At 39.6% G+C, this 27403-nt stretch overlaps 2 protein-coding genes and 1 long non-coding RNA gene across 10 annotated transcripts in view; 1 reads left to right on the top strand and 2 right to left on the bottom strand.

Moving 5' to 3' along the window:
• Positions 1–1648: 1648 nt before the first annotated feature.
• On the bottom strand, positions 1649–4319 carry RPLP1 (ribosomal protein lateral stalk subunit P1). Its single transcript, XM_037054249.1, has 4 exons — positions 4104–4319; positions 3318–3392; positions 2206–2323; positions 1649–1767 (listed from the first exon to the last, which is right to left on the bottom strand). Exons 1-4 carry the CDS (start codon positions 4173–4175, stop codon positions 1688–1690), a joined length of 345 nt encoding a protein of 114 aa, XP_036910144.1. The 5' UTR covers positions 4176–4319; the 3' UTR covers positions 1649–1687.
• An 18-nt stretch (positions 4320–4337) lies between these two features.
• LOC118992367 (uncharacterized) lies at positions 4338–26941 on the top strand. 2 transcript variants are annotated; one of them, XR_005067614.1, is made up of 3 exons: positions 4338–4451; positions 20651–20707; positions 26894–26941. It is a non-coding gene; the product is annotated as an uncharacterized LOC118992367 (long non-coding RNA). The 2 variants fall into 2 exon arrangements; XR_005067615.1 differs by lacking the exon at positions 4338–4451 and adding an exon at positions 4485–4641.
• KIF23 (kinesin family member 23) overlaps positions 19901–27403 on the bottom strand; it is a 28824-nt gene continuing 21321 nt past the window's right edge. For 3 of the 7 annotated variants that reach the window (XM_037054241.1, XM_037054242.1, XM_037054244.1), the window contains 6 exons: positions 26847–27158; positions 23631–23861; positions 22628–22710; positions 22354–22432; positions 21248–21318; positions 19901–20445 (listed from right to left, as the gene is read on the bottom strand). In XM_037054241.1, coding sequence (XP_036910136.1) covers positions 20430–20445; positions 21248–21318; positions 22354–22432; positions 22628–22710; positions 23631–23861; positions 26847–27158 — 792 coding nt within the window. In that variant the 3' untranslated portion in view covers positions 19901–20429. The remainder of the gene's footprint in view (positions 20446–21247; positions 21319–22353; positions 22433–22627; positions 22711–23630; positions 23862–26846; positions 27159–27403) is intronic. The other 4 variants (XM_037054245.1, XM_037054246.1, XM_037054247.1 and 1 more) reach the window with 3 other exon arrangements.

Genomic DNA, 27403 nt, shown 5'->3' with positions numbered 1-27403 from the left:
AAAAGCCAGCAACCCATTAGCCCATGTTAACACTTATGTTGCTATAGTGTATATTTGCAGTTGTATTAGTTTGGATAACTGTTTGCTATTTATATCCCAATTTGCCACTTAACTTTCAGTTGTTCTACATGCTGTGCTTTCCTTTATCTATCTTTTCTCTTTAACCCAAAGTATTTCTTCAACTAAGTGTCATTATCCCCTCCTACTGACATTTGGAATTGTGCAAGGAATTCCTGTTAAGTCAGGCCTCTCCAGAACTGAGGTAGGTACAATCACTGTAATGAAAAAACTGGTGCAGCCAGAGACATGGGGAGATGCTATAAACAAGTTTTGGAGGTAGAACCTGGATTTTTATTAAAATTTTTCTAAAGTGTATTGATTTTAGAGAGGGAAATTACTGGTTGCCTCTCAAACCCATCCTGACCAAGGATTGGAGCTACAACCTAGATTATGTGCCCTGACCTGGAGTTGAACCCCCAACCTTTTGGTGTGTGACAATGCTCTAAGTCACACCAGCCAGGGCCTTTCCACCCACTAATTTGTAACCTCAGGCATGTTAACCTTGAGCTTCCCACTTAGCCTTCTGTGCCATGGGGTCTCACCCAGAGACTGCTGTGCTGTGCCTAAGAATAAAGATCAGCAGTGCTGGTCCTTAGCTGATGGTTGAGGAAGGTACTTAACATGAAACTATGAACGATCATTTTTGATACACATTCCTTCCTCATTGCTTCATAGCAGCCCTTTTCTAATGTAGAAACCAAAACTTAACAGTAACTATGCCATTATCCTCAGTGCCCCTTCCCCCTTAAGGTCCTGAGTTATTTACCAAACCTTTTATGTACACATGCTTCATGCCATCTCATTTTGGAGCTTTGTGCTGGTAAAGGGTCATTTACTAGAACCTGTTTTTTAATATAACCTATGAGCAAGAATTCCTACCTGTAGTTTTCCACAGCTGATAATTTAGAACCATTTATTTTCTGATGAGCCCGAGATTTTTACTATTTTCAAGTGCTTGGAACATTCCCAGAGATTTATCTTAATGTCCATGTGTGCAGATTACAGGGTGTTCAATTTTTCAAGGTACAACAGACATTTGCCCAAATGGCCATAGTAACTTACACAACCAGCCCAATCCACAAACTGGATTGAGTGGGACTGTTGTCCTGCTTTTCTTCAACTTCTGAATCTCATGCCTCACTGAATGTAGACAGGTTAGGAGCAGAAATGTTCCAAGTACTTGGCACATCATAGGTGCTCTCAGTATCAAAGTCCTGTTGTGCCTTGGCATTTTGAAAAGTGAACCTATTTCCACTTCACACCACTCCCCCCACCCTGCCAGGATTGTGCTTGGGCATTAGCAAAGGAGCTTTCTAAATCCGAGGACTGGACCCCACCACAGATTCTTATTCATGCCTAGAAGACAAACCCTGTAATTATGGAATTAACACAGGTAATCTGGACAATGTACCTACTCCAATCCTTTCTCCTACCTCCCTACATGCAGTTCTCAATGCAGCAACATCACATGTATTCTTAGTACAGTGTCCAGCTTGTGTCAGAGAAGAAAAAGTTGAAAGCCAGCATTAGAGAAGTGAGATCATCTTTATATAGCAAATCCCCAGGCAATCAGCAAGACGAGCAGCAGTAAAGTTCAGATTTTTATTGGCTGTGTTACAAAAGAGGTTTAGTCAAATAGTCCAAAGCCCATGTCATCATCAGACTCCTCAGATTCTTCTTTCTTTGCTTCCACTTTCTTTTCCTCAGCTTAAAGAAGAAAAAAAAAAGTCAATCACATACCTTTATTTTAAACCCTAAAGACATCTAGCCCCCTCCACTTACATGGTCAAAATACCCCAACTTCCCTCAAACCATGCTTTCTGTTTTAGGATTTCCATACACCATCAACTTAATAAAAATCAAGGGGCCTGGCTGGTGTAGCTCAGTGGATTGAGTGCGGGCCTGAGAACCACACGATCGTGGTTCCATTCCCAGTCAGGGCACATGCCTGGGTTGCAGGCCAGTTTCCAGTTCCCAGTTCCTGGCAGGGGATGCACGAGAGGCAACCCATACATTGATATTCCTCTCTCCCTCCTTCCCTTCCCCTCTAAGATAAATAAATAAAATCTTTTAAAAAAATCAAGAGCAATTTTGCCTCTAGTAATTTTAAGATTCCACTCCTCCGTCTAATACAAAGTTTCCTACCTGGGGCAGCAGCAGTTGAGGGGGCAGGACCTCCTGCTGGTGCTGCACTAGCTGCTGGGGCAGGTCCGCCAGCCCCTACATTACAGATGAGGCTCCCAATGTTGACATTAGCCAGAGCCTACAATACAAGTGCATGCACAGGTAAATATTCAGTTCTGCCTTTTGGTTATAGTACTTACCAGAAAAAAAAGAATGTACCTCCTTTCAAACTTACAATGAGTAATATCTTCCTTCTCCTTTGCTGGAATCTTTGTTACTCAGATTCTCTAAAACTTAAATCAGGGCAATCCACACAGCTATAATAAAAATAAGCACTCATAAAAAACTCCCCAAGCTTTAAATCTCATGCTTGCATTCTATATTTAAGTGTAAGGTACAACTAGCCGAATTCCTTTTATAGATGGGAAAACTGGTCCCCAAATGTGGGCTTAACCTGTTTAAAGAAACAAAACAAAACAAACAACCTCAAGTTTTCTTAAGCCAGGATTCCTTCCAGTTCCACATCTCCTTTTACCACTGAATTCATTTTCAAACTAATTCCAGGACTTTTTCCAAAAGGAATTTAACTAAAGATGATACAGGCACAATGTTTTCAATCTTTCAAAGCTCTTTGCAGTGCACAAGGTGTACAGTTAGTATCTATGAGCTTCACTTGCAAGACATTCAGTAGCCTGCACAAACAGAAGGTAGCTAGAACCAAGTTCTTTGGGTAGGAATCCTGTCTTGTATACCCCAAAACATAAATGGTCAATCAAAGGCTACCACACCCAACTTCCATTAGAGCATGCCATCATACTACAAGGATTTGCTTGGAATAGGAGATAAGCATGGGACTTATCTCCTAGGAAACCCCTTTAAAGAAGAAATGACCTGGTTAATTCTTTTATCGTGGTTTCAGAACAGAAAAACCAGTTTGACATCAAGAAAGGAAAGACACAAAGACAACTGAAACCTTAATTAGAAATGTGAGGAAACATCACTTAAGAGTTGGCCCAGTAGTATATCGGGCCTTCTGTTACTTTTTAATGTTATTTGGCATTAACACCTTACTTAATAATCAGTAAGTCTTCCCAAATTTACCTCTCCAAATTACTTTGCCACCATCACCTTACCTTTGCAAACAAGCCTGGCCAGAAAGGTTCAACATTTACACCAGCTGCTTTAATGAGGGCGTTGATCTTATCCTCCTACAACAAATAAAATGACAATCCATCAGCAACCAAACCACAGCTTTCTTAAAATGTCTACAAAATACCGCAAATTGAAAATAAATCGTTCAGAATGTGTGTACTGAACCATGTTTATCCGTTTTCAATATTTTATATTTATTTAAGACGACCTTTTCTTAGAACTCTTTTCGGCTTTCTCGAGCAAAAGAAATGCCATCTGCTCCTGTGTGCAGGCGCCTTTCAATGTGGCAAGTTCATCGCTGCCATTTCACAGGCTGCGACTTGCCCATGCAATGCTATTTTAAGTTATTACTAAAGGCTGGGAGGTGGAGCAGAGATCATTTGCTCTCCTCACTACGCAACCTGGCTCCACGGGGCCTGCTAAAAGAACCAGAAAAATTCAAGAAAACCAAACCAAAAAGACAGTGTCCTGGAATATAACGGTGTGGATTAGGATACCCACGCACTGCAAAGTTTCTCTAAATAAGCTCTCAAAGGCAGAGCGCGCAGCCGCAAACGAAAACCAGTCCTTCAGCAGCTAGCACGTGGCCTAGGCCCCTGATCAACTCTCACGTGAGTCCACCAGACAGGCTCCAGGCCTAAAACCGCCGCTGGGGGGTCGAGTGCCCCAGCTACAGCCCAAAGGACCTGGCCCGGAAGCCTGGAGGGAGGGCGGGTAAATCTGCCGCCCGTGGGCCATCCCCGCCGCGGTCTCAGGCCCCCACTCACCGTCACCGTCACCTCATCGTCATGCAGGATAAGGGCCGAGTAGATGCAGGCGAGCTCCGATACGGAGGCCATAGTGTAGGCGAAAGCTGGGCGAGCGCTGCCTGCGGTGGTGCTAGTCGCCGGATGAAGTGAGGGTCTCACCCCAACGCGGCCTTAGCTTCCTCGGAAGGACCGAGCACCTTAGCGGCAGCTGGGGAAAAGAGAAGCTGCGCCTGCGCGCAGGATCTTATAAGGACCATGCGGGCCAATCCGCGCCGGCGCCTGGCGGAAAAGGCGGGACGAGAGCCGTTAGCGACGACCTCCTTGGAAGCGCCTGCGCACAAGGCGTGACTCGAGTTCAAAAAGTTGGTAGGAACCTACTGTATACGTCAGTGTTAATTAGTCCATTGGTGTGCGCGCAGATCAGGGATCGTGACGGCTAAAAATAGTTTTAGGAAAAAGTCACCTGGGTAAATGAATTTTTCGCTCCTGTAGCACTAGTCAGACATCCAGTTAATGACTTCCCAGCCCTGACCCCTCACCGCACCATCACTTAGATGTAGGAGCTACTTTACTGCTTTTAGTCCTTGGTGGTAGTACAACGTCTCTGGCAAAATAAATGATTATAAGAGGACATGAGAAACTTGTAGTCTTAGGATAGCAGTAGTATTTGAGTGCATACTAAGTCCACAAGCTTTGAGCCACTTGCTATGTTACGAAGTTTCAATTATTCTTTACCCAGCGTAAGAGTTAAATAGTATTATCTCCAATTTATAGATGGCAAAACTAAACTTTACCAGGGTGTCCAACCTTTTGGCATCTTTGGGCCACACATTAAATACATAAATACTAATGAAAACTGATGAGCAAAAAAAAAAAAGGTTTTAAGTAAGTTGACGATTTTGTGTTGGGCTACATTCATAGCCATCTTGGGATGCTTGTGGTCTTCAGCCATGTGTTGGACACCCTTGGTAATTAACCCAAGATGACACAGTGTGCGGTGGAGTCTGGGTTTGGAATCCAGACTCCTAATTTAAGTACTACCTTATGTATATGTGTGTGTGTTTGTGTGGAGAGGGATGGGCTCAGGGATTATGAGTAAATCTTATCTTCTTTTCCTCCCCCCAAAATAAAAAAGATATTAGGGATGTAGGGGAACTTCCCATGTCAACTTCAAATTTTATAACTAAGGCTGTTGATGGGTGGAAATGCCTTAAAAGTGCACTAGAGATGTTGCAAGCCCTATTGCTGCAACTGCTGCCTGGCCTAGGTGTTGTACTCCATCATTTTTATCCCTTGAAGCTAGTAAAACCTCTGTTGGGTTCATATTGAGAGTATTTAAAAAGGTTTTTTTTAATTGAGGTATAATTGACATTGTCAATGTAAGAAATGCCCAAACCTGTATGAATTTTTAAAATGAGTTTATTTGAGCCAGACTGATGACAATTGCCAGGAAGCAAAATCTCAATGGATTGAGTAAATGCTACAGAGAATGGCAGGTCTGCACCCTGCTTTATCCATTACATCAAAAGAGAGGACGTAAGTGGGTTACATTAAATCCATTGGTGATAGATTAGAGAGGCGGGAGAAAGAAAAGCAGAGAAACTTCTGGGATTGGATAAAAAGTAAAATGATAGAAACACATACTTCTTTTACATAGGTGGGTACAGGATAGTTAGCAATTGTGACCTCCACTTTGGTGCTTTGGTGTGGTATCTGGAGAAAGGAAATTACTTTGACATTCCAAAGGTATGTTATTGTAGATGCAAAAAGACAAGAGACAGGCTTAATAAAGATAAAGACTGACTTTTGTCAGGGAAGTTTCTAGCCTAGGCCATGACTACCCGCCATAAACTGCTTTAGTTAGTAAGTTTTAATTTCACATCTTTTTTGTGGTCACTTCAGGTCTCAGTTAATAAGGTCACCACACAGGCCTCACCTGAGCTTGTCGGGTCTGGTATGTGGCCCCTTTTCATCTACAACATATAACAGTATATTAGTTTAATATGTACAACATAATGATTTGACCACAATAAATTTAGTTAACATCATCACCGTACATAGTTGTAATTTCTTTCTTTTTTTCCTCAGCGCAGAGGTATTTTATTTTATTTTATATTTATCATGCCATGAATTCATAGAGAATGAGTTCCAGCAGCTCAGGCTCCTTTCCATTGGTTCCCGCAATGTGCGTCTCTGAGTAGAGCAGGCTGGTGCTTCAGTTGAACCCAGGTACTTTTCTCTCTGGCTTCCTTTTTCTGATCATTTTCCTTCGTACGTTTCAGGGAACTATCTTGGCTCTTAGAGTGCTTCATATTCTCAACGCATACATTCATTCTCTTGACAAGAATCTTGCCCTTGACCTGTCTGTTCACAACAATGCCCACCTCATGCTGGGTGACAATGCAGACTCGTCTAGGTTGGCCATGGCAACATGTTGGGGGCATTCCTTTTCAAACATGTCCATTCCCTTGATGTCAACAACAGCAGTTTTCTTACAGATTTGCATGCATGTGACCAAAGGAACAACCCCATATTTTTCTAAAAGGCCTAGAGAACATATAGTAAGTGCCTCTCCTCTTTTCCTTTGTGTTAGTAATTTTGGCAAATTACTGGAAGACAGCAGTTCTGGCCAAAAAGAAGCAATGTGTGTTCAGGATTTATTTATTTCTATAACTGGAAGATCGTACCTGTTGATCCCTTCACCTATTTTACCACCCCTACCACACACCCCTTCTTTACCCTGCACCTTCTCCCTACAACTCCACCTACTGTTTTCTATATTTATGAGTTTGTTTTTTTCTTTTAGATTCCACATGTAAATGAGATCATGGTATTTGCAATAGTCCCCTGTCTGATTTATTTCACTTAATAGAGCGCCTTAAAAGTTCCATCCATGTTGTCTCAAATGGCAAGATTTTATTCTTTTTTATGGCCAAATAATATTGCATTATATATGGACCCCATTTTCTTCATTCTTTCATTTATGATGGACCTTTAGGTTGTTTCCAAGTCTTGGCTATTGTAAATAATGCCGCAATGAACATGGGAGTACAGACATATTTTCAAATTGCTGGTTTTTTTTCTTTGGATAAATATTCAGAAGTGGAATTGCTGGATCCTATGGCAATTCTACTTTTAACTTTTTGAGGAACCACCATACTGTTTTCTATAGCAGCTGTACCAATTTACATCTCCACCAACAGTACATGAGGGTTCCCTTTTCTCCACATCTCCCCCACCACTCACCTCTTGTCTTCTTGATGATAGCCATTCTAACAGGTGTAAGGTGATATCTCCTTGCAGTTTTAATTTGCATTTCCCTGATTAGTGATGTGGAGTGTCTTTTTATGTAGTGGTTGGCCATCTGTATTTCTTCTTTGGAAGGATGTCTATTCACATCTGCCAATTTTTTAATCAGATTTTTTTGTTATTGAGTTGTATGAATTCTTTATATTTTTGCATATAAATTCTTTATATTTTTTGATATATGGTCTGCAAAATTTCTCTCCTATTCTGTAGGTTGTATTTTTATTTTGTTGATTATTTTGCTATGCAAAAACTTTTAACTTTGATGTAGTCCCATTTGTTGATTTTTGCTTTTGGTGTCATATCCAAAAAAAATCATTGCCAATACCAATGTCAAAGATCTTCTCTCCTACATTTTCTTCTAGGAATTTCGTACTATCAGGACTAACGTTTAAATCTGTGATCCATTTCAAGTTTGTTATTTTACCTATTTTATTTTTATCTTTTTTATTGTTGTTCAGATATAGTTGACTCCGTGTTCCCCCCCAACCAATCCTCCCCATTTCAAGTTAATTTTTGTATGTGGCATATAATAACAGTTTTATCACTCTGCATATGTTTGTCCATTTTTTCCAACATCATTTGTTGAAGACACTGTACTTTTCCCATTAGGTGCCCTTGGTTCCCTTATAAAATATTAACTATATGTGGTGGGTTATTCTGGGTTCTTTATTCTGTTCTTTTGGTCTTTTTGTCTATTTTGTACCAATACTATACTGTTTTGTTGCTGTAGCCTGATAGTGTAGTTTGAAATCAGGAAGTGTGATACCTCCAGTTTTATTCTTTTTGCTTCAGGATTGTTTTGGCTATTTGGAGGCTTTTGTGGTCCCATACAAATGCTGTTTCTTTGAAGAATGATACTGGGATATTTTGGTTGGGATTGCCTTGACTCTATAGGTGGTTTTGGGTAGTATAGACTTTAAAAACAATGTCCAGTCACCTACTCTCTTCCCCTTTGGTAACGATCAGCTTGTTCTCTGTATCTATGGATGTGTTTCTATTTTGTTAATTTATTCATTTGTTTTGTTTTTGTGATTCCACGTATAAGCAAGACCATATGGTATTTCTCTTTCTTTGTCTGATTTATTTCACATAGGATAATACCATTTAGGTACATCTATGTTGTCCCAAATGGCATGATTCCAAAAGCAGGATTCCACTCTTTTTTATTGCTGAATTAGATTCTGAATTATATTCTGTTCTATACTGTATGGGTTCATCCATGTTGTTGCAAATAGCGAGATTTTTTTTATTACCAAATAATATTTCATTGAATGTGTGTATCGCACCTTCTTTACCCATTCATTTACCGATGGACAGCTAGGTTACTTAGAAGTAACCTATCTTGGCTGTTGCCAGTAAAGCTGCCGTGAACATAGGGGCACATATATCTTTTCCAATTAGTGTTGTTGTTCTCTTAATAAATACCCAGAAGTGAAATTACTAGATCAGAAGGCAGCTGTGTTTTTAAAACTTTTAGAGGAATCTCCATATTGTTTTTCATAGTGGCTGCAGTAGCTTACACTCCCACCGGTAGTGTACGAGGGTTCCCTTTTCTTCACATCCTTACTAGCATTTGTTATTTGTTGATTTACTGATGATAGCTATCCTGACAAGTGTGAGGTGATATCTCATTGTAATTTTAATTTGCATTTTCCTGATGATTAGTGATGTTGAGCATCTTTTCGTATGTCTGTTGGCCATCTATATGTCCTCTGGAGAAATGTCTATTTAGGTCCTCTGCCCATTTTTAAAATTGGATTGTGTGGTTTTTGTGTGTATGTGTGTGTTATGTTGTATGAGTTACTTGTATGTTTTGGATATTAACTCCTTATCAGAAGTATCATTTAAAAATATTTTCTCCCATTCAGTAGGTTGTCTTTTTTTTTTTTTTTGGTAGAAGGTTTCCTTCACTGTGCAAAAATTTTTAGTTTGATATAGTCTTAATTGTTTTTTTTTGTTGTTGTTTTCCTTGCCTATGGAGATATATCCAAACAGATATTGTTACAAGTGCTGTCAAAGGGTTTACTACCTATGTTTCTTTCTAAAAGTTTTATGGTTTTACATCTTACATTTAAGTCTAATCCATTTGGAGTCTTTTTGTATATGGTGTAAGAAAGTGGTCCAATTTCACTTTTTTTGCATGTCCTTTATTTGTCCATTTTTTCCAACGCAACTTTTTTGGGGGGCTAGGTACAGTGAACTTTATTGATGGTGCATGACAAGGTAGGTCTCCCTAAGCACCCTGCTTCTTCAAGGGGTCTGAGATGGAAACTGCAGAGGTCAGGAGATTGTTGGTGTGTTAGGGAATTGATGGGACAAAGACTCCCCAGCATCCGAGGGCCTCTCTTCCTTTCCCTAGGGCTGGTGGTCCAGGTGGCTCTTACTCTTTGGAGCCCATGTGAACCATGAGGTCTACCATGTTGCTGTAGCCAAATTCACTGACATACCAGGAAATGAGCTTGATGTAGTGGTCACTGAGGGGAGTACCATCTTCAGCATCAAAAGTGGAGGAGTGGTGTTGATACAGGGTGCAGCCAAGAGGGGGGGGGGCAAAAAAGATTTGGAATGGTGTCCAGAACTCAAGGTGTATAGGAATTATTGGAGAGACATATAAGATGTCCTCACCCTTTCCCCACAATAGGTGTGAGTTGGGGGAAGGGACACATGGAGCAGGAACATGCAGGGCTGTTTTGTACAGCCATAGCCTTGCAGCAAATCCATGGCCTGGTCATTTAACATATCTATAGCCTTTGGCGGGTCACTTGGATATGTTAAATGGCTGTGGCCAGGCTTGGAGCCAGGGGGATGAAGTCACTTCCCCCCAAGATGTAACTGGGGGGCAGGTCCCCCGAGTTATAGTGCCTGCGTGGGAGCTTGGAGAAGATTGGCTCTAGGACATGGGGCCATACCTGCCCAGACTCACGATGGCAGCCCAGTAAACTTGTAATAATACAGAAATACTGGCAGGTGTAACTGATCGTGGGAGGAGTCAGAAATAGGGGTACAGAGGAAGATTGGCATAGGGATTTAAACCCAGACACGGCAGCCATTGGAGGGGGAGCCATGCAGTTTTAGCAGAGTGAGGACCCCCTGGGTGGGGGTGAGGTGAAAGAGACACACGGCTTTGCCAGAGTGGGGACCCCTGTAGCCAGGCGAAGAAGAAAGCCACACGCTTTTGGTGGAATGCAGACCCCTGCAGCTTTGGTAGAAGAGGCCCACATGGCCTTGGGGTGCTCCATTTGGCCACATGGCCTGGGAAGCAAGAGAGACTTTGCTTGAAAAAAATGGGTACAAAGGACTCTTGCCAGTAGACTGTCAGAATGTTCCGCATGACTTTGGATTAATTGGAGATCCTGCCTAGATGGCAACACAGCTGATGGTACCAGTGGCCTGGAAAAACAGACGTGTGCTCTTTTCCTGATTTACGGTACCGAGTTAGGACAGGGGGAGAAGGGAGCTGTGTGTGTGTGCGCATGTAGGTGGATATCCTAAAGGTCTTTGATATTTTCATGAAGATGTTAGGTCTGTATAGCATTAAATAAACATTTCCTTTCATTTTCACAAATCTCTGGCATTGAGAGATGTCTTTCCAATTGGCGACAGAGATCGGGCCCAGTAGGGGCTCCAGATGATATTATTATACCATCCTCTGGAGTCCAGGCCCCAGTGTATTTGTTCTATAACAGTTTTTGGTGTCCCTGGGTGGGCCAGACATTGCCCCCCTTGGACCTCTATTCTGTAACAGTGTCACTGTTGAAGTCGCAGGAGACAACCTGGTCCTCAGTATAGCCCAGGATGCTCTTGAGGGGTCTCTCTGATGCCTGCTTCCCTACCTTCCTTATGTCACCATAGTTAGCAGCTCTCTCCAGGTGGCAGGTCAGATCTACAACTGACACATTGGGGGTGGGGAAGCAGGGGAATCTTCACCATGCTACAGTTGTCATGGATGACCTTGGCCAGGGGGCAGAACAGTTGGAGGGCAATGCAAGAGGCATTGCTGACAATCTTGAGGGAGTTGTCATACTTGCTATGGTTCACACCCATCACAAATATGGGGGCATCCACAGAACAGGCAGAGATGATGACCCTCATGGTTCCACCCTTCAGGGGAGCCCCAGCTTTCTCCAAGGTAGTGAAGATACCAGTTGATTCCACAACATATTCAGCACCAGCATCACCCCATTTGATGTTGGCAGGATCTCACTCCTGGAAGATGGAAATGGGCTTTCCATTGATGAAAAGCTTCCTGTTTTTAGCCTTGACTGTGCCTTTGAACTTGCCATGAGTAGAATCATACTGGAACATGTAGACCATGTAGCTGAGATCAGTGAAAGGGTCACTGATGGTGACAGTATCCACTGTATCAAAGTAAAATGCAGTCCTGGTGTCCAAGTGCCCAATACAGCCAAATCTGTTCACTCCGATCTTCACCGTCATTTCTCAGGGTTGTGGCTGGCACTGCACAGAAGGACGTGACTCCCTGTCAAACAGAAGGAGCAGAGAGCCCCAACACAACTTTTTGAAGAGGGTATCTTTGCCTCATTGTATATCCTTGCCTCCATGGTCATTAAGTGACCATATTAGGGAGGATTTATTTCTGGGCTTCCTATTCTAGTCCATCAATCTATACCTACTTGTATGCCAGTAACATACAATTTTGATTAGTGTAGCTTTGTAGCATAGTTTGAAAACAATGTGTGATAGTTCCAACTTTGTCTTTCTCAAGATTTCTTTGGCTCTTTGGGATCTTTTGTGGTTTCATATAAATTTTAGGCTTAGTTCTAATTCTGAGAAGATTGCCATTGGTATTTTAATAGGGATTGCACTGAATCTGTATATTGCTCAGGTAGTAAGGACCTTTTAGCAATAATAATCCTTTCCATCCATGAGCAAGGTATATCCTTCCATTTATTTGTACCTTCTTCAGTTTCTTCAATGTCTTATAGTTTTCAGAGTACAGGTTTTTTACCACCTTAGTTAAGTGTATTCATCAGTATTTTATCCTTTTTGTTGCAGTTGTAAATGAGATCGTTTCTTAATTTCTTCTTCTGGTTGTTTGTTATTGGTGTATAGAAGCACAGCTAGTTTCTATATATTGATTATGTGTCCTGAAATTTTACTGAATTAATTTATTCGAGTAGTTTTTTGTGGAGTCTTTAGCCTTTTCTATATCATGTCACATGCAAATAATAAGAGTTTTATTTCTTCCTTTCCAATTTGGATGTGGTTTGTTTCCTGTCTTCTTGCTGTGACTAAGACTTCCAATAAAATGAATAAAAGTGGTGATAATGGGCTTCCTTGTCTTTGCTTCTGGTCTCAGAGGGAAAGCTTTCAGCTTTTTACCATTCAATATAATGTTTGCTCTGGGATTGACATGTGTAGCCTTTATTATGTTGAGATATGTTCCTTTTATACCCACTTTGTTGAGAGTTCTTAAAAGGATGTTGAATTTTTTCAAATGCTTTTTCTGTATCTATTGAGATGATCATATACTTTATATCCTTTATTTTGTTAATAAGATGTAGCATGGATTGACTTATGGCTGTTGAACCATCCTTGCATCCCTGGGATGAATCCTACTTGGTCATGGTGTATAGTCCTTGTATTGTTGAATTCAGTTTGCTAATATTTTATAGAGATTTTTTGCATTTATGTTCATCGAGGACATTGGCCTGTAATTTTCATTTTTAATAATGGCTGTCTGGGTTTGGTATCTGCATAATGCTGGCTTCAAAAAATATGTTTGGAAGTGCTCTTTCCTTTTCAATTTTTTGGAATAGTTTAAGAAGGGTAAGTATTAATTTTTCTTTGAATGTTTGGTAGAATTCCCCTGTTAAGCTGTCTGGTCCTGGATTTTTGTTTGTTGGGGTTTTTTTGATTGTTGTTTCAATTTCATCGCTAATAATCTGTTTACATTTTGTATTTCTTTCTTGTTTAGACTTGGAGGGTTATATAGTTCTAGAAATTTTTCCATTTCTTCTAGATTGTCAAATTTGTTTGCATGTAATTGTTCATGGTGTTCTTTAATGAGTCTATTTCTGTGATTTCAGTAGAAACCTTTCATTTATGAGTTTACTTACGTGGGCTCTCTTTTTTCCTTGATGAGTTTGGCTAAAGGTTCACCAATTTTGTTTATCATTTCAAAGCACTAGTTCTTAGTTGTATTGATCTTTTCTGTTTAAAAAATTGTTTATTTCTGTTCTGAACTCAACTATTCTTTCCCTCTGTTTCATTTGGGTTTTGTTTGTTCTTCTTTTTTCTATTCCCTTCAAGCTTACAGTTAGATTGTTTACTTGGGATTTTTCTTGTTTCTTGAGGTAGGCTTGCTTTTGCTGAATCCCATAAATTTTGAAAAGTTATGTTTTAATTTTTTTCAAAAGTTTTTTATTTCCTCTTTGATCCATTGGTTGTGTACTAGCATGTTGTTTAGTTTCCATGTAGTTGTGTTTTTTCAGTTTTCTTCCTATAGCTGATTTCTAGTGTCATGCCATTGTGGTCGGAAAAGATGACTTCAGTCTTCTTGAATTTATTGGGGCTTGTTCTGTGGCCTAATCTGTGATCTAGTCTGGAGAATGCTCCACATACACTTGAAAAAATGTGTACTCTGCAGTTTTGCGATGAAATGATTTATAAATGTCTATTAAGTTGATCTGGCTTAGTGTGACAGTGAAGGCCACTATTTCCGTGTTAGTTTTCTGTCTGGATGATCTATCCATTGATGGAAGTGGGATACTAAAAACCCCTACTGTTAGTGTATGGATGTGGATTTCTCCCTCTATGTCTGTTAATAATGACTATATATTTAGGTACTCCTATGTTGAGTGCATAGCTTTTATGATTGTTACATCCTCTTCTTGGATTAACCCCTTTATAATTATATTTTTATAATTATAAACATAATTATACCCTTATTATATTTTTTACATTTTTTCTTTTAAAATCTATTTTTGTCTGATATGAATATTGCTACCCCAGCTTGCTTTTCTTTTCTACCCCTTTACTTTCAGTCTGTATGTCTTTTGATTTGAAGTGAGTCTCTTACAAACAGAATATAGGTGGGTCATGTTTTTTTAAAAATATTTGATTTTAGAGAAAGAGAAAAGGAAAGACAAACATCAATTTATTATTCCACTTTTTTGGACTATAAGACATATTCCACCCACACCCCCCCTAAATTTGGGAGGAATAATGGTTGTTAATGCTACTGTTGAATTCTGTTTACATGTACATTGGTGAAATATTATGTTATGTTATTAAATATTTTGTCACATTTTGCTTAAATTTTTTTCCATATTTTCTTCCTCTAAAACGTAAGGTGCATCTTCTGGTCCAGAAAATATGGTATTTATGTATTCATTGGTTGACTCTCATATGTGCCCTCATCAGGTATTGAACCCTCAACCTTGGCTTATCGGGATGACACTCTAACCAATTGAGCTATCTGGCCTGGGCAATGGGTCATGTGTTTTAATCCATTCAGCCACACTATGTTTTTTACTGCAGCTTTTTTTTGAACTTTATTTTTTTTAAAAAGATTTATTTTTGGAGAGAGAGGAAGGGAGGGAGAAAGAGAGAGAGAATCAATGACGTGAAAGACATCAAACAGTTGTCTCTCATATGCACCCTGACCAGAGTGCAACGTGCAGCCCAGCCATGTGTCCTGACTGGGGATCGAACCAGTGATCTTTTGCTTTGTGGGATGATGCCCAACCAACTAAGTGACACTGGTCAGGGTAGTATTGAAGCTGTTAATCCATTTATATTTAAAGTAATTATTGATAAGTACTTATTCCCATTTTTAGAAAATTCTCACTCGCGGATGTTTTTCATTGATTTTAGAAAGAGAGGGATGAGAAGAAATCTATAGCCAGTATCATACGCAATGGGCAAAAACTAAAAGCTTTCCCTATAAGATCAAGAACAAGTCAAGGATGTCCACATTCACCACTTTCATTCAACATAGTATTGGAGGTTCTAGTCAAAGTGATCACACAAGAAAAAGAAATAAAAGGCACCTAAATTGGAAAGGAGGGAGTAAAACTGTCATTTGCAGATGACTTGATAGTGTACATAGAAAACCCTATAGGCTCCACCAAAAAACTACTCAATCTAATAAGTGAATTTCACAAAATAGCAGGTACAAAGTCAAAATTCAGAATTTGAAAGCATTTTTGTATACTAACAATGAAATATCAGAAACAGAAACTAGGAACAAAAAACGTTTACTCTAGCAACAAGAAAAATAAAGTATCTAGGAATAAACTTAACCAGAGAGGTAAAGACCTGTACTTGGAAAACCACAGGACACTGAAGAAAGAAATTAAGGAAGATACAAACAGGAGCATATACTATGTTCATGGATTAGAAGAATCAAAATAATTAAAATGTCCATATTACCCAAAACAATCTATAGACTCAACGCAATACCTATTAAGATACCAATGACAAATTTCACAGAGTTAGAACAAATATTTCAAACATTTATATGGAACCCAAAACAACCCTAAATAGCTGCAGCAATCTTGAGAAAGGAGAACAAAGTAGGGGGGATCACAATACCTGATATCAAACTATATTTGACAAAGGGGGCAGAAGCATAAAATCAAGTAAAAACAGCCTCTTCAACAATGCTGCTGGGAGATCTAGAATGGTATCTGCAAAAAATGAAACTCTACCACCAACTTACACCATACACCAGAATAAACTCAAAATGGATAACAGACTTAAACCTAAGCCATGACACCATAAAGTCTTAGAGGAAAACGTAGGCAGTAAAATTTCAGATATCCCACTCAGCAATATTTTCATCAATACAGCCTCTAGGGCAAGGGAAATAAAGGAAAGAATAAAGAAATGGGATTACATCAAATTAAAAAGCTTCTGCATCCTATAGAAAACATCATCAAAATTAAAAGAGGACCAACCATACAGGAAAACATACTTGCCAATGATACCTTGAGCAAGGGTTTGATCTCCAAAATACATAAAGAACTCATATGACTCAATGCTAGGAAGACAAACAATCCAATTAAAAAATGGATGACGAGCCCTGGCTGGTGTGGCTTAGTGGATTGAGTGCCAACCTGTGAACCAAAGGTTCGCATTTCAATTCGATTTCCAGTCAGGGCACATGCCTGGGTTGTGGGCCAGGTCCCCTGTGGAGAACTCAGGAGAGGCAACCATACCTTGATATTTCTGTCCCCCTCTTTCTCCCTCCCTTGCCCTCTCTTTAAAAGTAAATAAGTAAAATCTTTTACAAAAATGGATGAAGGACCGAACAGACACTTCTCCAAGGAGGACATACAGAGAGCAGATAGACATGTGAAAGGATGCTCACCATCGCTAGCCATCGGAGAGATGCAAGTTAAAACCACGGTGAGCTACCACCTTACACCAGTCAGAATGGCCATCATTAACAAATCAACAAACAAGTGCTAGTGAGGATGGGGAGAAAAGGGAACCCTAGTGTACTGTTGGTGGGAATGCAGACTGGTGCAGCCACTGTGGAAAACAGTATGGAATTTCCTCAAAAAACTAAAAATGGGACTGCCTTTTGCCCCAGCGTTGTCATTGCTGGGATTATACCTATTCACCCCAATGTTCATAGCAGTGTTATTTACAATAGCCTAGTGCTGAAAACAGCCTGAGTGTCCATCAGTAAATGAATGGATCAAAAACTGCCCTGGCTAGTGTAGGTCAGTGGATTGAGTGCGGGCCTGCGAACCACATGATCGCGGTTCGACTCCCAGTCAGGGCACATGCCTGGTTTGCAGGCCAGTTACCAGCAGGGGACTCACGAGAGGCAACCATACATTGATATTTCTCTCTTTCTCTCCTTCCCTTCCTCTCTAAAGATAAATAAATAAAATCTTTAAAAAAAACCCCTGTGGTAGATTTACACAACGGAATACTATGCAGCAGAAAGAAAGAAGGAACTCCTACTCTTTGAGAGAGTGTGGATGGAACTGGAGAGTATTATGCTAAGTGAAATAAGCCAGGCAGTGAAAGACAAATACCATATGATCTCATCTATAACAGGAACCTAATGAACAGAACAAACAAATGAGCAAAATAGAACCAGAGGCATGGGAACAAGGAAGAAACTGACAGGGACCAGAGGGGAGGGAGGAGGGGGATAAGGGAAGAAAGAAGGGAAAGGGCCTAGTTAATGAACAAGTATAAATGACCCATGGACATGAACAATGAGGTGGAAATTGAGCAGGGGGCATGGATGGGGCAGGGGAGAGCAACAGGTGAAAATTGGGACAACTCTAATAAAACAGCAATAAAAGAAAAGAAATAGAGGGAGGGAGGGAGGGGGAGAGGGAGAAATGTTGATTGGTTGTTTCCCATACCTGCCCTAACCCTAGGTTTGTGCCCTGGCTGGGAATCAAACCCACAGCTCTGGTGTGTGGGGTGATGCTCCAACCAAGTCACCTGGTCAGGGCTTATTGCCATTTTTAAAAATTGTTTTTTTAGCCCTGGCTGGTGTAGCTCAGTGGATTGAGCGCAGGCCTGCGAACCACACGATCGCAATTCGATTCCCAGTCAAGGCACATGCCTGGGTTGCAGGCTAGTTCCCAGCCGGGACTCATTAGAGGCAACCACACATTGATATTTCTTTCCTTCTCTTCCCATCTAAAGATAAATAAATAAAATCTTTAAAAATTTGTTTTTTTAAAGTAATTCTGTTTCTTTTTTCTTCTTGATTTCTTAACCTTGTGTTTTGCTGGTTTTCTTTTGTATTTTGTTTTGGCTCCTTTCTGTTAATGTCTTGTATATCTTTTGTAAGTTGTTTTAGTTTGTAGTTCCATGGGGCTTATGTATGGCATTCGACTTCTGTAGCAGCCTAATTTAAGCTGATAAGCATTTAAATTTGAATAGATTCTACAAGGACTACATTTTTACTCTCTCCTCCATGCTTTATGTTATTGGTGACATGCTTCAGATTTTTTGTGTTATTTCCTAATTACTTGTAGTTTGAGAATGGAGAGTTATTTTTATTTCTGCAATACCATATTACCATGATTTTTTCAGTGCTTGACCAATTGTGGCTCTGCTGTTGCATTTGGAATAGCATACCTTTCTTAGTTTTTTATTATTTCATTAAAATTCAACAGACTGGCATATGTTATTTGTTTTCCTCTGACTGGCTCATTTCAGTTAGCATGGGGCATCTGTATTAGTGTTAATAATAAAAATAAAGGAAAACATTTCAGACTGGCAGTTTAGGAACCTTTATTTTCCAGAAGGTGGTGCAATAGCTCAAGTTTTGGTTTCTCTTTTCCGGAGTTGGTTCTGGGGCTGGCTGTACTCTGAAAGGAGTTAAAAAAAAATAAAAAGTGGTATAGCAACATCTGGGGCCGAGTTAAGGGAAGTGTGGACCTAGCACCCGGGCCTTTGTGTTGCACAGTCTGGTAGGGGGTCCTTTAATGGGGGTGCTCTCAGAGGTTCATGCAGACTTCCTGCCGAAACCCAAGGGTTCTTTCAGTGCCCTTTTTGATCCTTGTCACCCACGTTCGCTTTCCTCGCCTCCCACCAGTCATGAGGGTCCTTCTCAGAAATCCCAGCTACTGAAGAGAAGTAGGTGCCTCTGACTTAAAGCTCCTGGTCAGTCACTCAGTATTTTCTCTCCACTTCCTTTGTGAGAGAGGTAGCTGCCAGTCACTGCTGGTGAAAGCCCAGCTTGTTGTAGTGCCCTCTGGGGAGAACTGACTTCCTTAGCCAGTTCTAATCCGCTCCAATCCGCTCTCTAGCCCATCTGATGGCATGCCTCGTTTTCCCATCACGTTGGCTGGACCTCCACAAATTCTCTATCTTCCTTGTGTGTCCACCTGTTTTGCACTGTCCGTTCTCACCCCACCTCCTAACTACTGCACATTGGGGATGGGACAGCCTCACTGACCCCCTTGGATCCAAAGTCCCCTCGAGGTCCCATCTACCCAGTTTCTGAAGCACATGTAGGTACAAATCTCTTGGATATTCTGGTGTAATGTGCACACTTTTTTTCAGTTATGAATGACCAATTAGTTGTAAGTAAAAGGGGAGAAAAAAACAGGACTCGTTGCCATAATGCTGACAACACTCTTTACTTTTTCTATATGGATTTAAGTTACGTATAGTATCAAGAATTAAAATTTTTGATACCTGGGAATTTATGAATGCTGGTTTTGAAACCCTGGCAAATCAACTGAATTAAGAAAAAAGGGGGGGGGGTGGAGATTCCAGGTCAAACACTATTTATCAAGGATTGTTTGTGGGCCATGGCACACCAGCAGATTATGCGTGTGAGTTGGGGTAAGATTCCTGGTTCTCGGCTGGGGAAACCCCCCCTTTTCAAAGCATTTTTTTTTGTATGCTAAAACAAGTAGCCCCAATATGAAAAACCTCTAGTGTATTCTTTCAATTCATTCCACTTTTTAATTCATCCCACAAACGTGTGCCAGCTAAATGCAAGGCACAGTGCTAGGCGCTGAAAATATGTTATGACCATTATGCAACTGTGCATTTCTTAGTGCTTTTATTTCAGTTCTTTTGGCATGTCTAAGTGTCAGAAAGTGAATATGTACATACAAAATTCAAAATAACTTCCTAAAATGGTTTTAGTATTGGCCAGTCACTAACATCTTTATTTTGAAAGTTTGAATTGTCAAATACGTAAAGTGCATTTTTTGCAGCTAACCAGTAGCAGCATTTGTTTTGTTTATAAAACCTTAAGAAATATTCAGGCAAGAGCTGGAAAGGTCACAATAAAAAATAAAAAGTGATCTAGATATATTCTTTCTTAATCACCAAAGACAAACACTTCCATGAATTAGTTTATGTGTACAAGGGCAATACAAAAAATAGTATGATTAAAAAGTTTGTACAGCAATGAGAAAAGGAGGTCTTTCTGTGCTCTTAATATTAAATATGGCAAGGCATATAAGCAACAAAGCTGGACTTGTACAAGATGACGCTGAAGACTCCTCCAGCATGGTTTTGGAGAAACCACCAACACAACAGAAATGTTCTTTTATTACCGAGACCGTCAGTTCATGGCTTCTTGCGCCTAAAATGCAAAAGCCTGTGTTTAGTGTTGAATTTTGCAATCAGCAACACATTTAGAGCAATCTAATCTCTAAGAGGGCTTAAGAGATTTCCTGGTTTTATCAGGGGGAAAGTTCAAGTCCTGAGAATGCAAATAACTGTTACAAAGTATGCTTATCTAGTATTTAATTTAAAAAACAGAACTTCCCATCTTTTTCCCATTGCAGTGATTTTTACAAGATGCCTAAGGAATACAGGTGTTAAAAGTGGGCACATGGATGGATGTAAGTAGATATGTGAAAAGAAGTTATACTAGTATGGAAAAAAGAATAGGACAGGTTCTTGGGTACGTGTTTAATACAAGAGGGAAAAGTATGATTCCTTTCCCAACCATAAAACTCCAGCATTGTATGACTTTAGTGAACATTTAATTGCTATAACTAAGACCAAGAGGCAAGTTAGGAAAGAATGAATTACAGGAAAAGCTGCCATCCTTCACTAAAGCCTTTAGCTTTGCCTCCTTATAGGTAATCTCAGTTCAGTCTCTGAAAGCTTTGAGCATTGACAAAATATGAACAAGAGTGAGCCAATAATCGATCACCTCCTGCTCTTGCAGCTCTAATTGTTCTTACCAAGCCTTCTGAGGTCCCCAGCACTGCTGCTGCCTATTGCAATCTGCCAGTAGGGCCTAGATATTCCATGGGGTAAACAAAAACCACTTGTGTCTTCTTAAAAGAAAGTGGATAATAGGGAGGAAGGGTGGTGGTGGAAGTACTACAGGAGGGAAAACACGCACAGGAAGGCCCCCATTAACCAGTACTTACTTGGGTTGTGCATGATGCTGATATCCAGGCCCCAGCTGAGACCCTGCTCTCATCTCTACAGCCATAGAGCACTGATAGGAAAATGACAGAAGAGGAAAAGATCAGTTCCTCTCAGCAGCCTATAAAACACAATTCTGTTTAGATAGGTTCCACCAAGGTGAAACCCAACCTTGCTTTTTAGTTCAGCTCAGGCACCTATAAAAACACCAGATACTCAGTTTATTTGACACTGGCCACAGGGATTGATCTGGAGTGGTCTTTAGAGAACATCCAGGTAAATTTCCTCATTGTACATAAGAAAAAGGGGGTCCTGAGAAAGTTAGCGGCCAGAGCTTGGTCCCCTAGCCCCCACCTTCCCATGCTCTGTCCACAGGAGCCTCTCATTAGGAATAACAGTTCCAGGGGAAGTTCTGCTTCTGACAGATTTCTATCAATCTGATGTGAATTCCTGTTATTCTAGGGTAGCGATTTTACTTATATTAAAAAGTATAACTTTGATTAACAAAAAAAGAAAAAGAAAAAGTAATTACCTACCCTTTTTGCTCCAAAGTGACTTTTTAAAAAAATCAGGTGCCTATACTTGTATATAAGGATTTCTGGTACCAAGAATTAACCAATCCGATGCAACCTTATTATGCAACATGACCAATAAGATACAACTGTTTTATGGCTTATATATTTATGGTTCAAGACAGGGCATTCACACTGACGGCTATTGTTGTGTTGGCTGTTGTCATTTGTTAATCTGACAGTCAGTCAGATTAGAGAAGAGGTCAGTGCCCCTGACTGTAGTCAAGTATGTCACGTTTTAAAAATCCTTGTGGTACATCAGGTGCAAATTGCTATTCTAGGGTGATGCTCTCTGACTTGACTCTTGGGCCTTGGGCCCTGTCTGTCTACACTGAAAAGAGGGGCTTTGAGCCAAAGACCTGAAGAAATATAAATAAATATCTTCACAGGTTTGCTAGGAAAGGTCCATAGACTGTACTGGCAATGTGAGACCAGACTTCAGCTCCTTCAAAGAGCATGAAAAGCAACAGCAGTGGGACTTAAAATATGGCACCCCTGATTTTATGAAGCAGACAAATATTAACTTTTACCCCTACCCTTGTTTCTACATCGGTCCATTCAGACTCTGCACCATCTGGTCGGGCAGGTGCTGTTGAGGAAGATCTTCGTTTTCGACTGTGGGGAAAGGGGAGACAGGATATGAGGCAACACTTATTTTCACATCTAACAGAAAACATACTTGAAGTAGGGAAATACCACTACCCTTCTTCAGAGACTAAATGATACCTTTCACAAGCTATTCTGTTCCTTGAGAATGAGCAGCTAAGAAAATAACAGCCCTCTAAAGAGATACATTTGACGGTCACTCACCTAGTCGGTGATTCTTGTTTCAGTGTTTCAATATCAGTAAACTGAACAGATTGTCCACCACCCCTGGTTTTATAAACATCACCCTAGAGCCAAGAGAAAAGAGCACCATTACACTCTGATAGCATCCAAATGATAAACATACATATATATTTCAAATTGAATTTCAGACTATTGTTTTATGGAAACCCTCATCCACAAAACTAGACAGTGCTTGGGGCTGCTGGGTCTGTACTATTAAAACACTTTAGAAATGCAAGTACATATTGCTCACTAAAGAAAAGAAGTCCAGTGCAATATAATCAGTAATATTATTAATTGCAGAAACTTATACTCTTTTTCATTCAACTTATAATATAAAAACTATGCTTAGGATCACGAAATCTGCCAGAAATGTCTAAATATTCTAAGGCTTTATACTTTCCTCTCTAGCTGTACCACTCTCTGCCCCCACGGTTAAATGAGCGTACAATCTTACTTGAAACTGTAGTTATAATAAGAACCATCCTCTAAATTGAATGTGAAATGAAGAAAAAATTTTCCAGTCTTCTCTCTTACTTCCCTCGATTATTCATAGAGTATCTATGATCATCAGGGGAAAACTTTTTCTACAGACATAAGGGAAAGGGCTTTGGGTAGCTCAATGCCAACTAATTTTGATAGGTCAAATTTTAATGTGGACTTTTAATCTTGAACTGACAGGAAGTAAAGACAGTCCCTTGTTTAGGTTTAATTTTTAAGTAGGGGTTAAAACTAAATAAACACTAATCAAAAGTAGATAATAAACCTGGAATTCCTCTAACAAACCTGAGAATCTAAGCTTCATCCAATAGAAAGCAGATTTGGCCCCAGGTTAGCAGATTCACACCCAAAGAAGTTACTTTAGTTCTCTAACGAAGAGGTTATATCAAATACCCATGTATGTTCCAGGAGACACTGCTTATGTGTCAGGGTTTTTGTTGACCTTTTGTATATATTTCTTCTCCCTGTGTAAATTTGTCTTTACCTTAATTAGTTTAGTTTCAATCTCCCCATCGGAGGCTAGTTCCTGGTGGGTCAGCATGTACTTCTCACACTTAGCTAGTGCCTTTTCATTTGGAACAGATACTGTGATGGCGTGAGGGACATGTGGCTGCATGACTGTTTCAGTTTGCACGTTAGAGGCAGGCTTATGATCTACCCATCTGTCTCCTGCAGAGCGTGATCGTCTGTGTCGGAGACGAAGTGGTGGTGCGTTCTGATCAAGTTGAAAGGAATCAAGAAAGAAGCATAACCCAGAATTAATTTAGGGGTATTAGAAGTGCAGCAGGTTTGGCTACATTACTTGGTGACAACATCAAAACAAATGCACGAACCTTTTCAAAAGCTAAATATGTTATTCAAATGATTAAAATGTCCTCTCTGATTTTAAATGCAAAACCAACAGACATCTTTTAACACCAGCTTACATATTATATATTCTACCAGGGAGCGTCCCTTCCACCAATGAATGGAAGGAAAATTTCTGGTAATGCTGCTAGTCTTTCCTGTGTGGGTGGTATTTAAAACAAATCATTCATTTCGCATTCCTGACCAACATTTGTCCCTGCTATTGTGAGGTAATCTGTTAGGCCCACAACTATGTTAAAAACTTCAATGATATCCATAAAAACCTAAACATCTCATAAGCCTCTAAACAAAGAGAAAACACTCCTTATACAAAGACAAAAAAGTAAAAGCTGATTGGGCTGTATAGTACAAAATGCTAAAGAACATAAGGGATAATTAAGAACCCTATGTATAAAATGATTAAAAGAATGTAAATAAACTTTCTCTGAGTACTTTCTGAAATTTAAAAAATTTTAAACTTCATTAAAAATTCAAATAGAATAATTGCTATAACATACCAACTATTTTTCCCCCTGAAACATTTGGTTCCAAGAACCAGATAAAGAATATAGTATCAAATCAGTCTCTATCATACAATGAAAAACTAGTTGCTTCTAGTCAAATATCATTCAACCTAAGAAAAAATACTTCATGTATAGGAGAGGGTTAGTAGATTGAAGCAATGAGTTATCTTTGGTACTTTGCAAACATGCTTGTTTGTAAAGCTGGAAGCAAACGAAACAGCCTGCCACAGGCCAAACCCTTCACAGCTGGTCAAGTAAGAAGACCCCAATTTCAAAATGCACACCTGGAAAACTAAAGGCATTTTCCTATATAATTAGAAAAAACAAATGAAGCACCAGTGGCAAATCACGACAGTGTAAAACACGGGCCATATGGCCCCTTCTGGGGTGGCTCAGTTGGGTGCCATCCCGCAAAGTGCAAGGTCACTGGGTTTGATTCCCAGTTAGGGGACATGCCTGGCATGTGGGTTCCATCCCCCGTGGGTTAGCGGCTGCGAGAAGCAACCAATCGATATTCTTCTCCTTACCCTCTCTCTAAAAAATAAATAAAATCTTAAAAACAAAAACAAACACGGGCAACATAGTTTGTCCCTAATGATGCCTGAGCCTCTCAGAAAGCAGGAAACTTTTCATGGTTAAAGTGGCCTAATTAATGTGGAACAAAACAGTCTGGCTCTCACAGTCTACCATTCAGCAAAGGTGACAGTTTTCTTGAATACATTTAGTAATAAATACATTCTGAAATAAGCTTTGGAAAGATGATAGATCTTACAATCTACTATCACTTATGAAGTAAATTATACTTAAATTTTTTCAACTCTAATTTCAGTCCACTGGCCATAATTTTTCACCGACAAACCTAGATGCACAGATACCAGCCTAAACTTTTCTGCTGCACTTCTCAGAGGTTTTGATTTCAAGCGAGTTCAAGGGTCTCTAGTAAATCCTCTTAAATATCTCCTTAGCCAAATTAGGTATTAATGTTGAATAGGCATAAGCAAGCCTTGAATAGTTTTGTCTATAGGCTTTCATGAAATAAAGGGGATTTACAAGAGTTGATCAGAAAGACCAGTCACCATAATTTGCTCCCTACAAAGGTTTAAAGCAGTATCTGCAGAGTACATATAACTTAAGAGACTTTCAATTCTCTGTTGCCTTGGTATATACCTGGAGTTCATCATCATTCCTTATTAATCAGGAATGTACGCCACCTGAATGAAAATATTCTGTACCCTAAATTATACACAAAAATCTAAAGCAAATAGCTTTATAAGATTAATTTGTTTAGAAGAAAAATTTTAAAAGAGTTATGTATTAAGATTTTACTAAATGTAAGTTCACAATAGTAACTTGGTTCATTTATTCAAATTCAAGGGAAGAATTTACCTTAATCCTTAAGAAGAATATATAAATGTGAATTTGTTTAAACACCCTTAAATGAGGCAGAGCTCTTATAAGCTGAAGTAAAGGTCTTGAGATTAAAAGCGATTTACTAGGCATGCAAAGCTTCAGTAGCTACAAAACAACTGGCCTGGACTCTTCAAAAACAGCCAAGTGTCATGAAAATTAAAAAAGAGGGGACTGTTTTATATTAAAAGAGATTAAAGAGACAGCAGCCACATGCAGTGCATACACCGTGACAGGACCATGGACTGAGAAAAGAAGAGCTGTTAGTGGGACAGCTGGGGAAATGTAAACGTGAACTGTGTATCAGAGGATATTTATTCAGAGCTGATGTTAACTTTCTTAGGCGTGATGAAGGCTGTGGTTATATAGGACAATGTCTTTATTTGTGTCATGAAATCTGACTTACTTTCAAAAGTCAAAGGAAAAAACATTTACATTATCTATGAGAAATAACAACGGTAAATCTAGGTAAGGGGAAAAGATGATACTATATCATTCTTTCAATTTTTCATTGGGTTTGAAATTTTTCAAAACCTGGGAAAACAGTTTTAAAAATAAAAGTTCAAAAGCAGCAAAAAAATCTAACTCGGGGGGAAAAAAAGAAAAAACTTGGAAAATGTGCTCTAAGACACACTCATATTCACACGCTCATTAGCTTAGCAACTAAACAGCACAGATTATGCTGGCATGTCCCCGACTGCCCTGTGTTTGCTGAACACAAGGCCTATTTCTCTTGCTAAATGGCTTTAGGCTGAAGAGCTAGGCCTCATTTTGGGGTGATTTGATCTTGCAAATTAACATAAAAATTAGACCTTTTTACATGGGAGCTTAACCATCTTTTTGTCCAACTTTTTGAACCAAGTTACAAAAACACGAGATTAAAATCTATTACTGTAACGCTTTAGAATAATACTGGCACTAACCCTGCGGCATTGGTCCTCTTCTACTTCTAGCTCATTTCTCAATGTAGGAACCACCTCCCTGCCTTCAGTCCAGTACACCCCTCGCCTTCTGTCTGACACGATACAAGTTTTACTTTGTCCTGGCTCCTGCTGCCTACGCCTGGCAATGGATGTGACATTGAGAGGTGTGTTGTGCGGAGGAAGTTTCTGCTCCCACTCCGAAATGCAGGAAGCTACAGAAATGCTGCTGCAAGAGTTAGAGCGCCTGTGTAGCTGTGGCTGTTTCATGAGTTGCTGGCCGTTGGAAATCTGAGCAATATAGTTACCAGAAGGCTAAAAAAATTGAAGAGAAATTAATGAGCAAGACCGAAAAACTGAAACAATTCATTACTTTTCTACAATTTAACACATGAAGATAAACATTATAATTATTTGTACCAAATGACTACATTTTTATACTAAATTTGTATTTAACCTAAATTAAAAAATTAAATAGAAGTTTGAGAAATGTATATAGTATGGTAAGAAAACAAAAAAATTTATTGTCATAGAAATAATAACCTAATCTGAGCAGATTT

The sequence above is a fragment of the Sturnira hondurensis genome, unplaced genomic scaffold, assembly GCF_014824575.4.
Source record: "Sturnira hondurensis isolate 20B ecotype Veracruz unplaced genomic scaffold, ASM1482457v3 Scaffold0008196, whole genome shotgun sequence".
NCBI classification, from domain to species: Eukaryota; Metazoa; Chordata; class Mammalia; order Chiroptera; family Phyllostomidae; genus Sturnira; species Sturnira hondurensis.
This window is presented reverse-complemented; position numbering and strand designations above follow the sequence as displayed.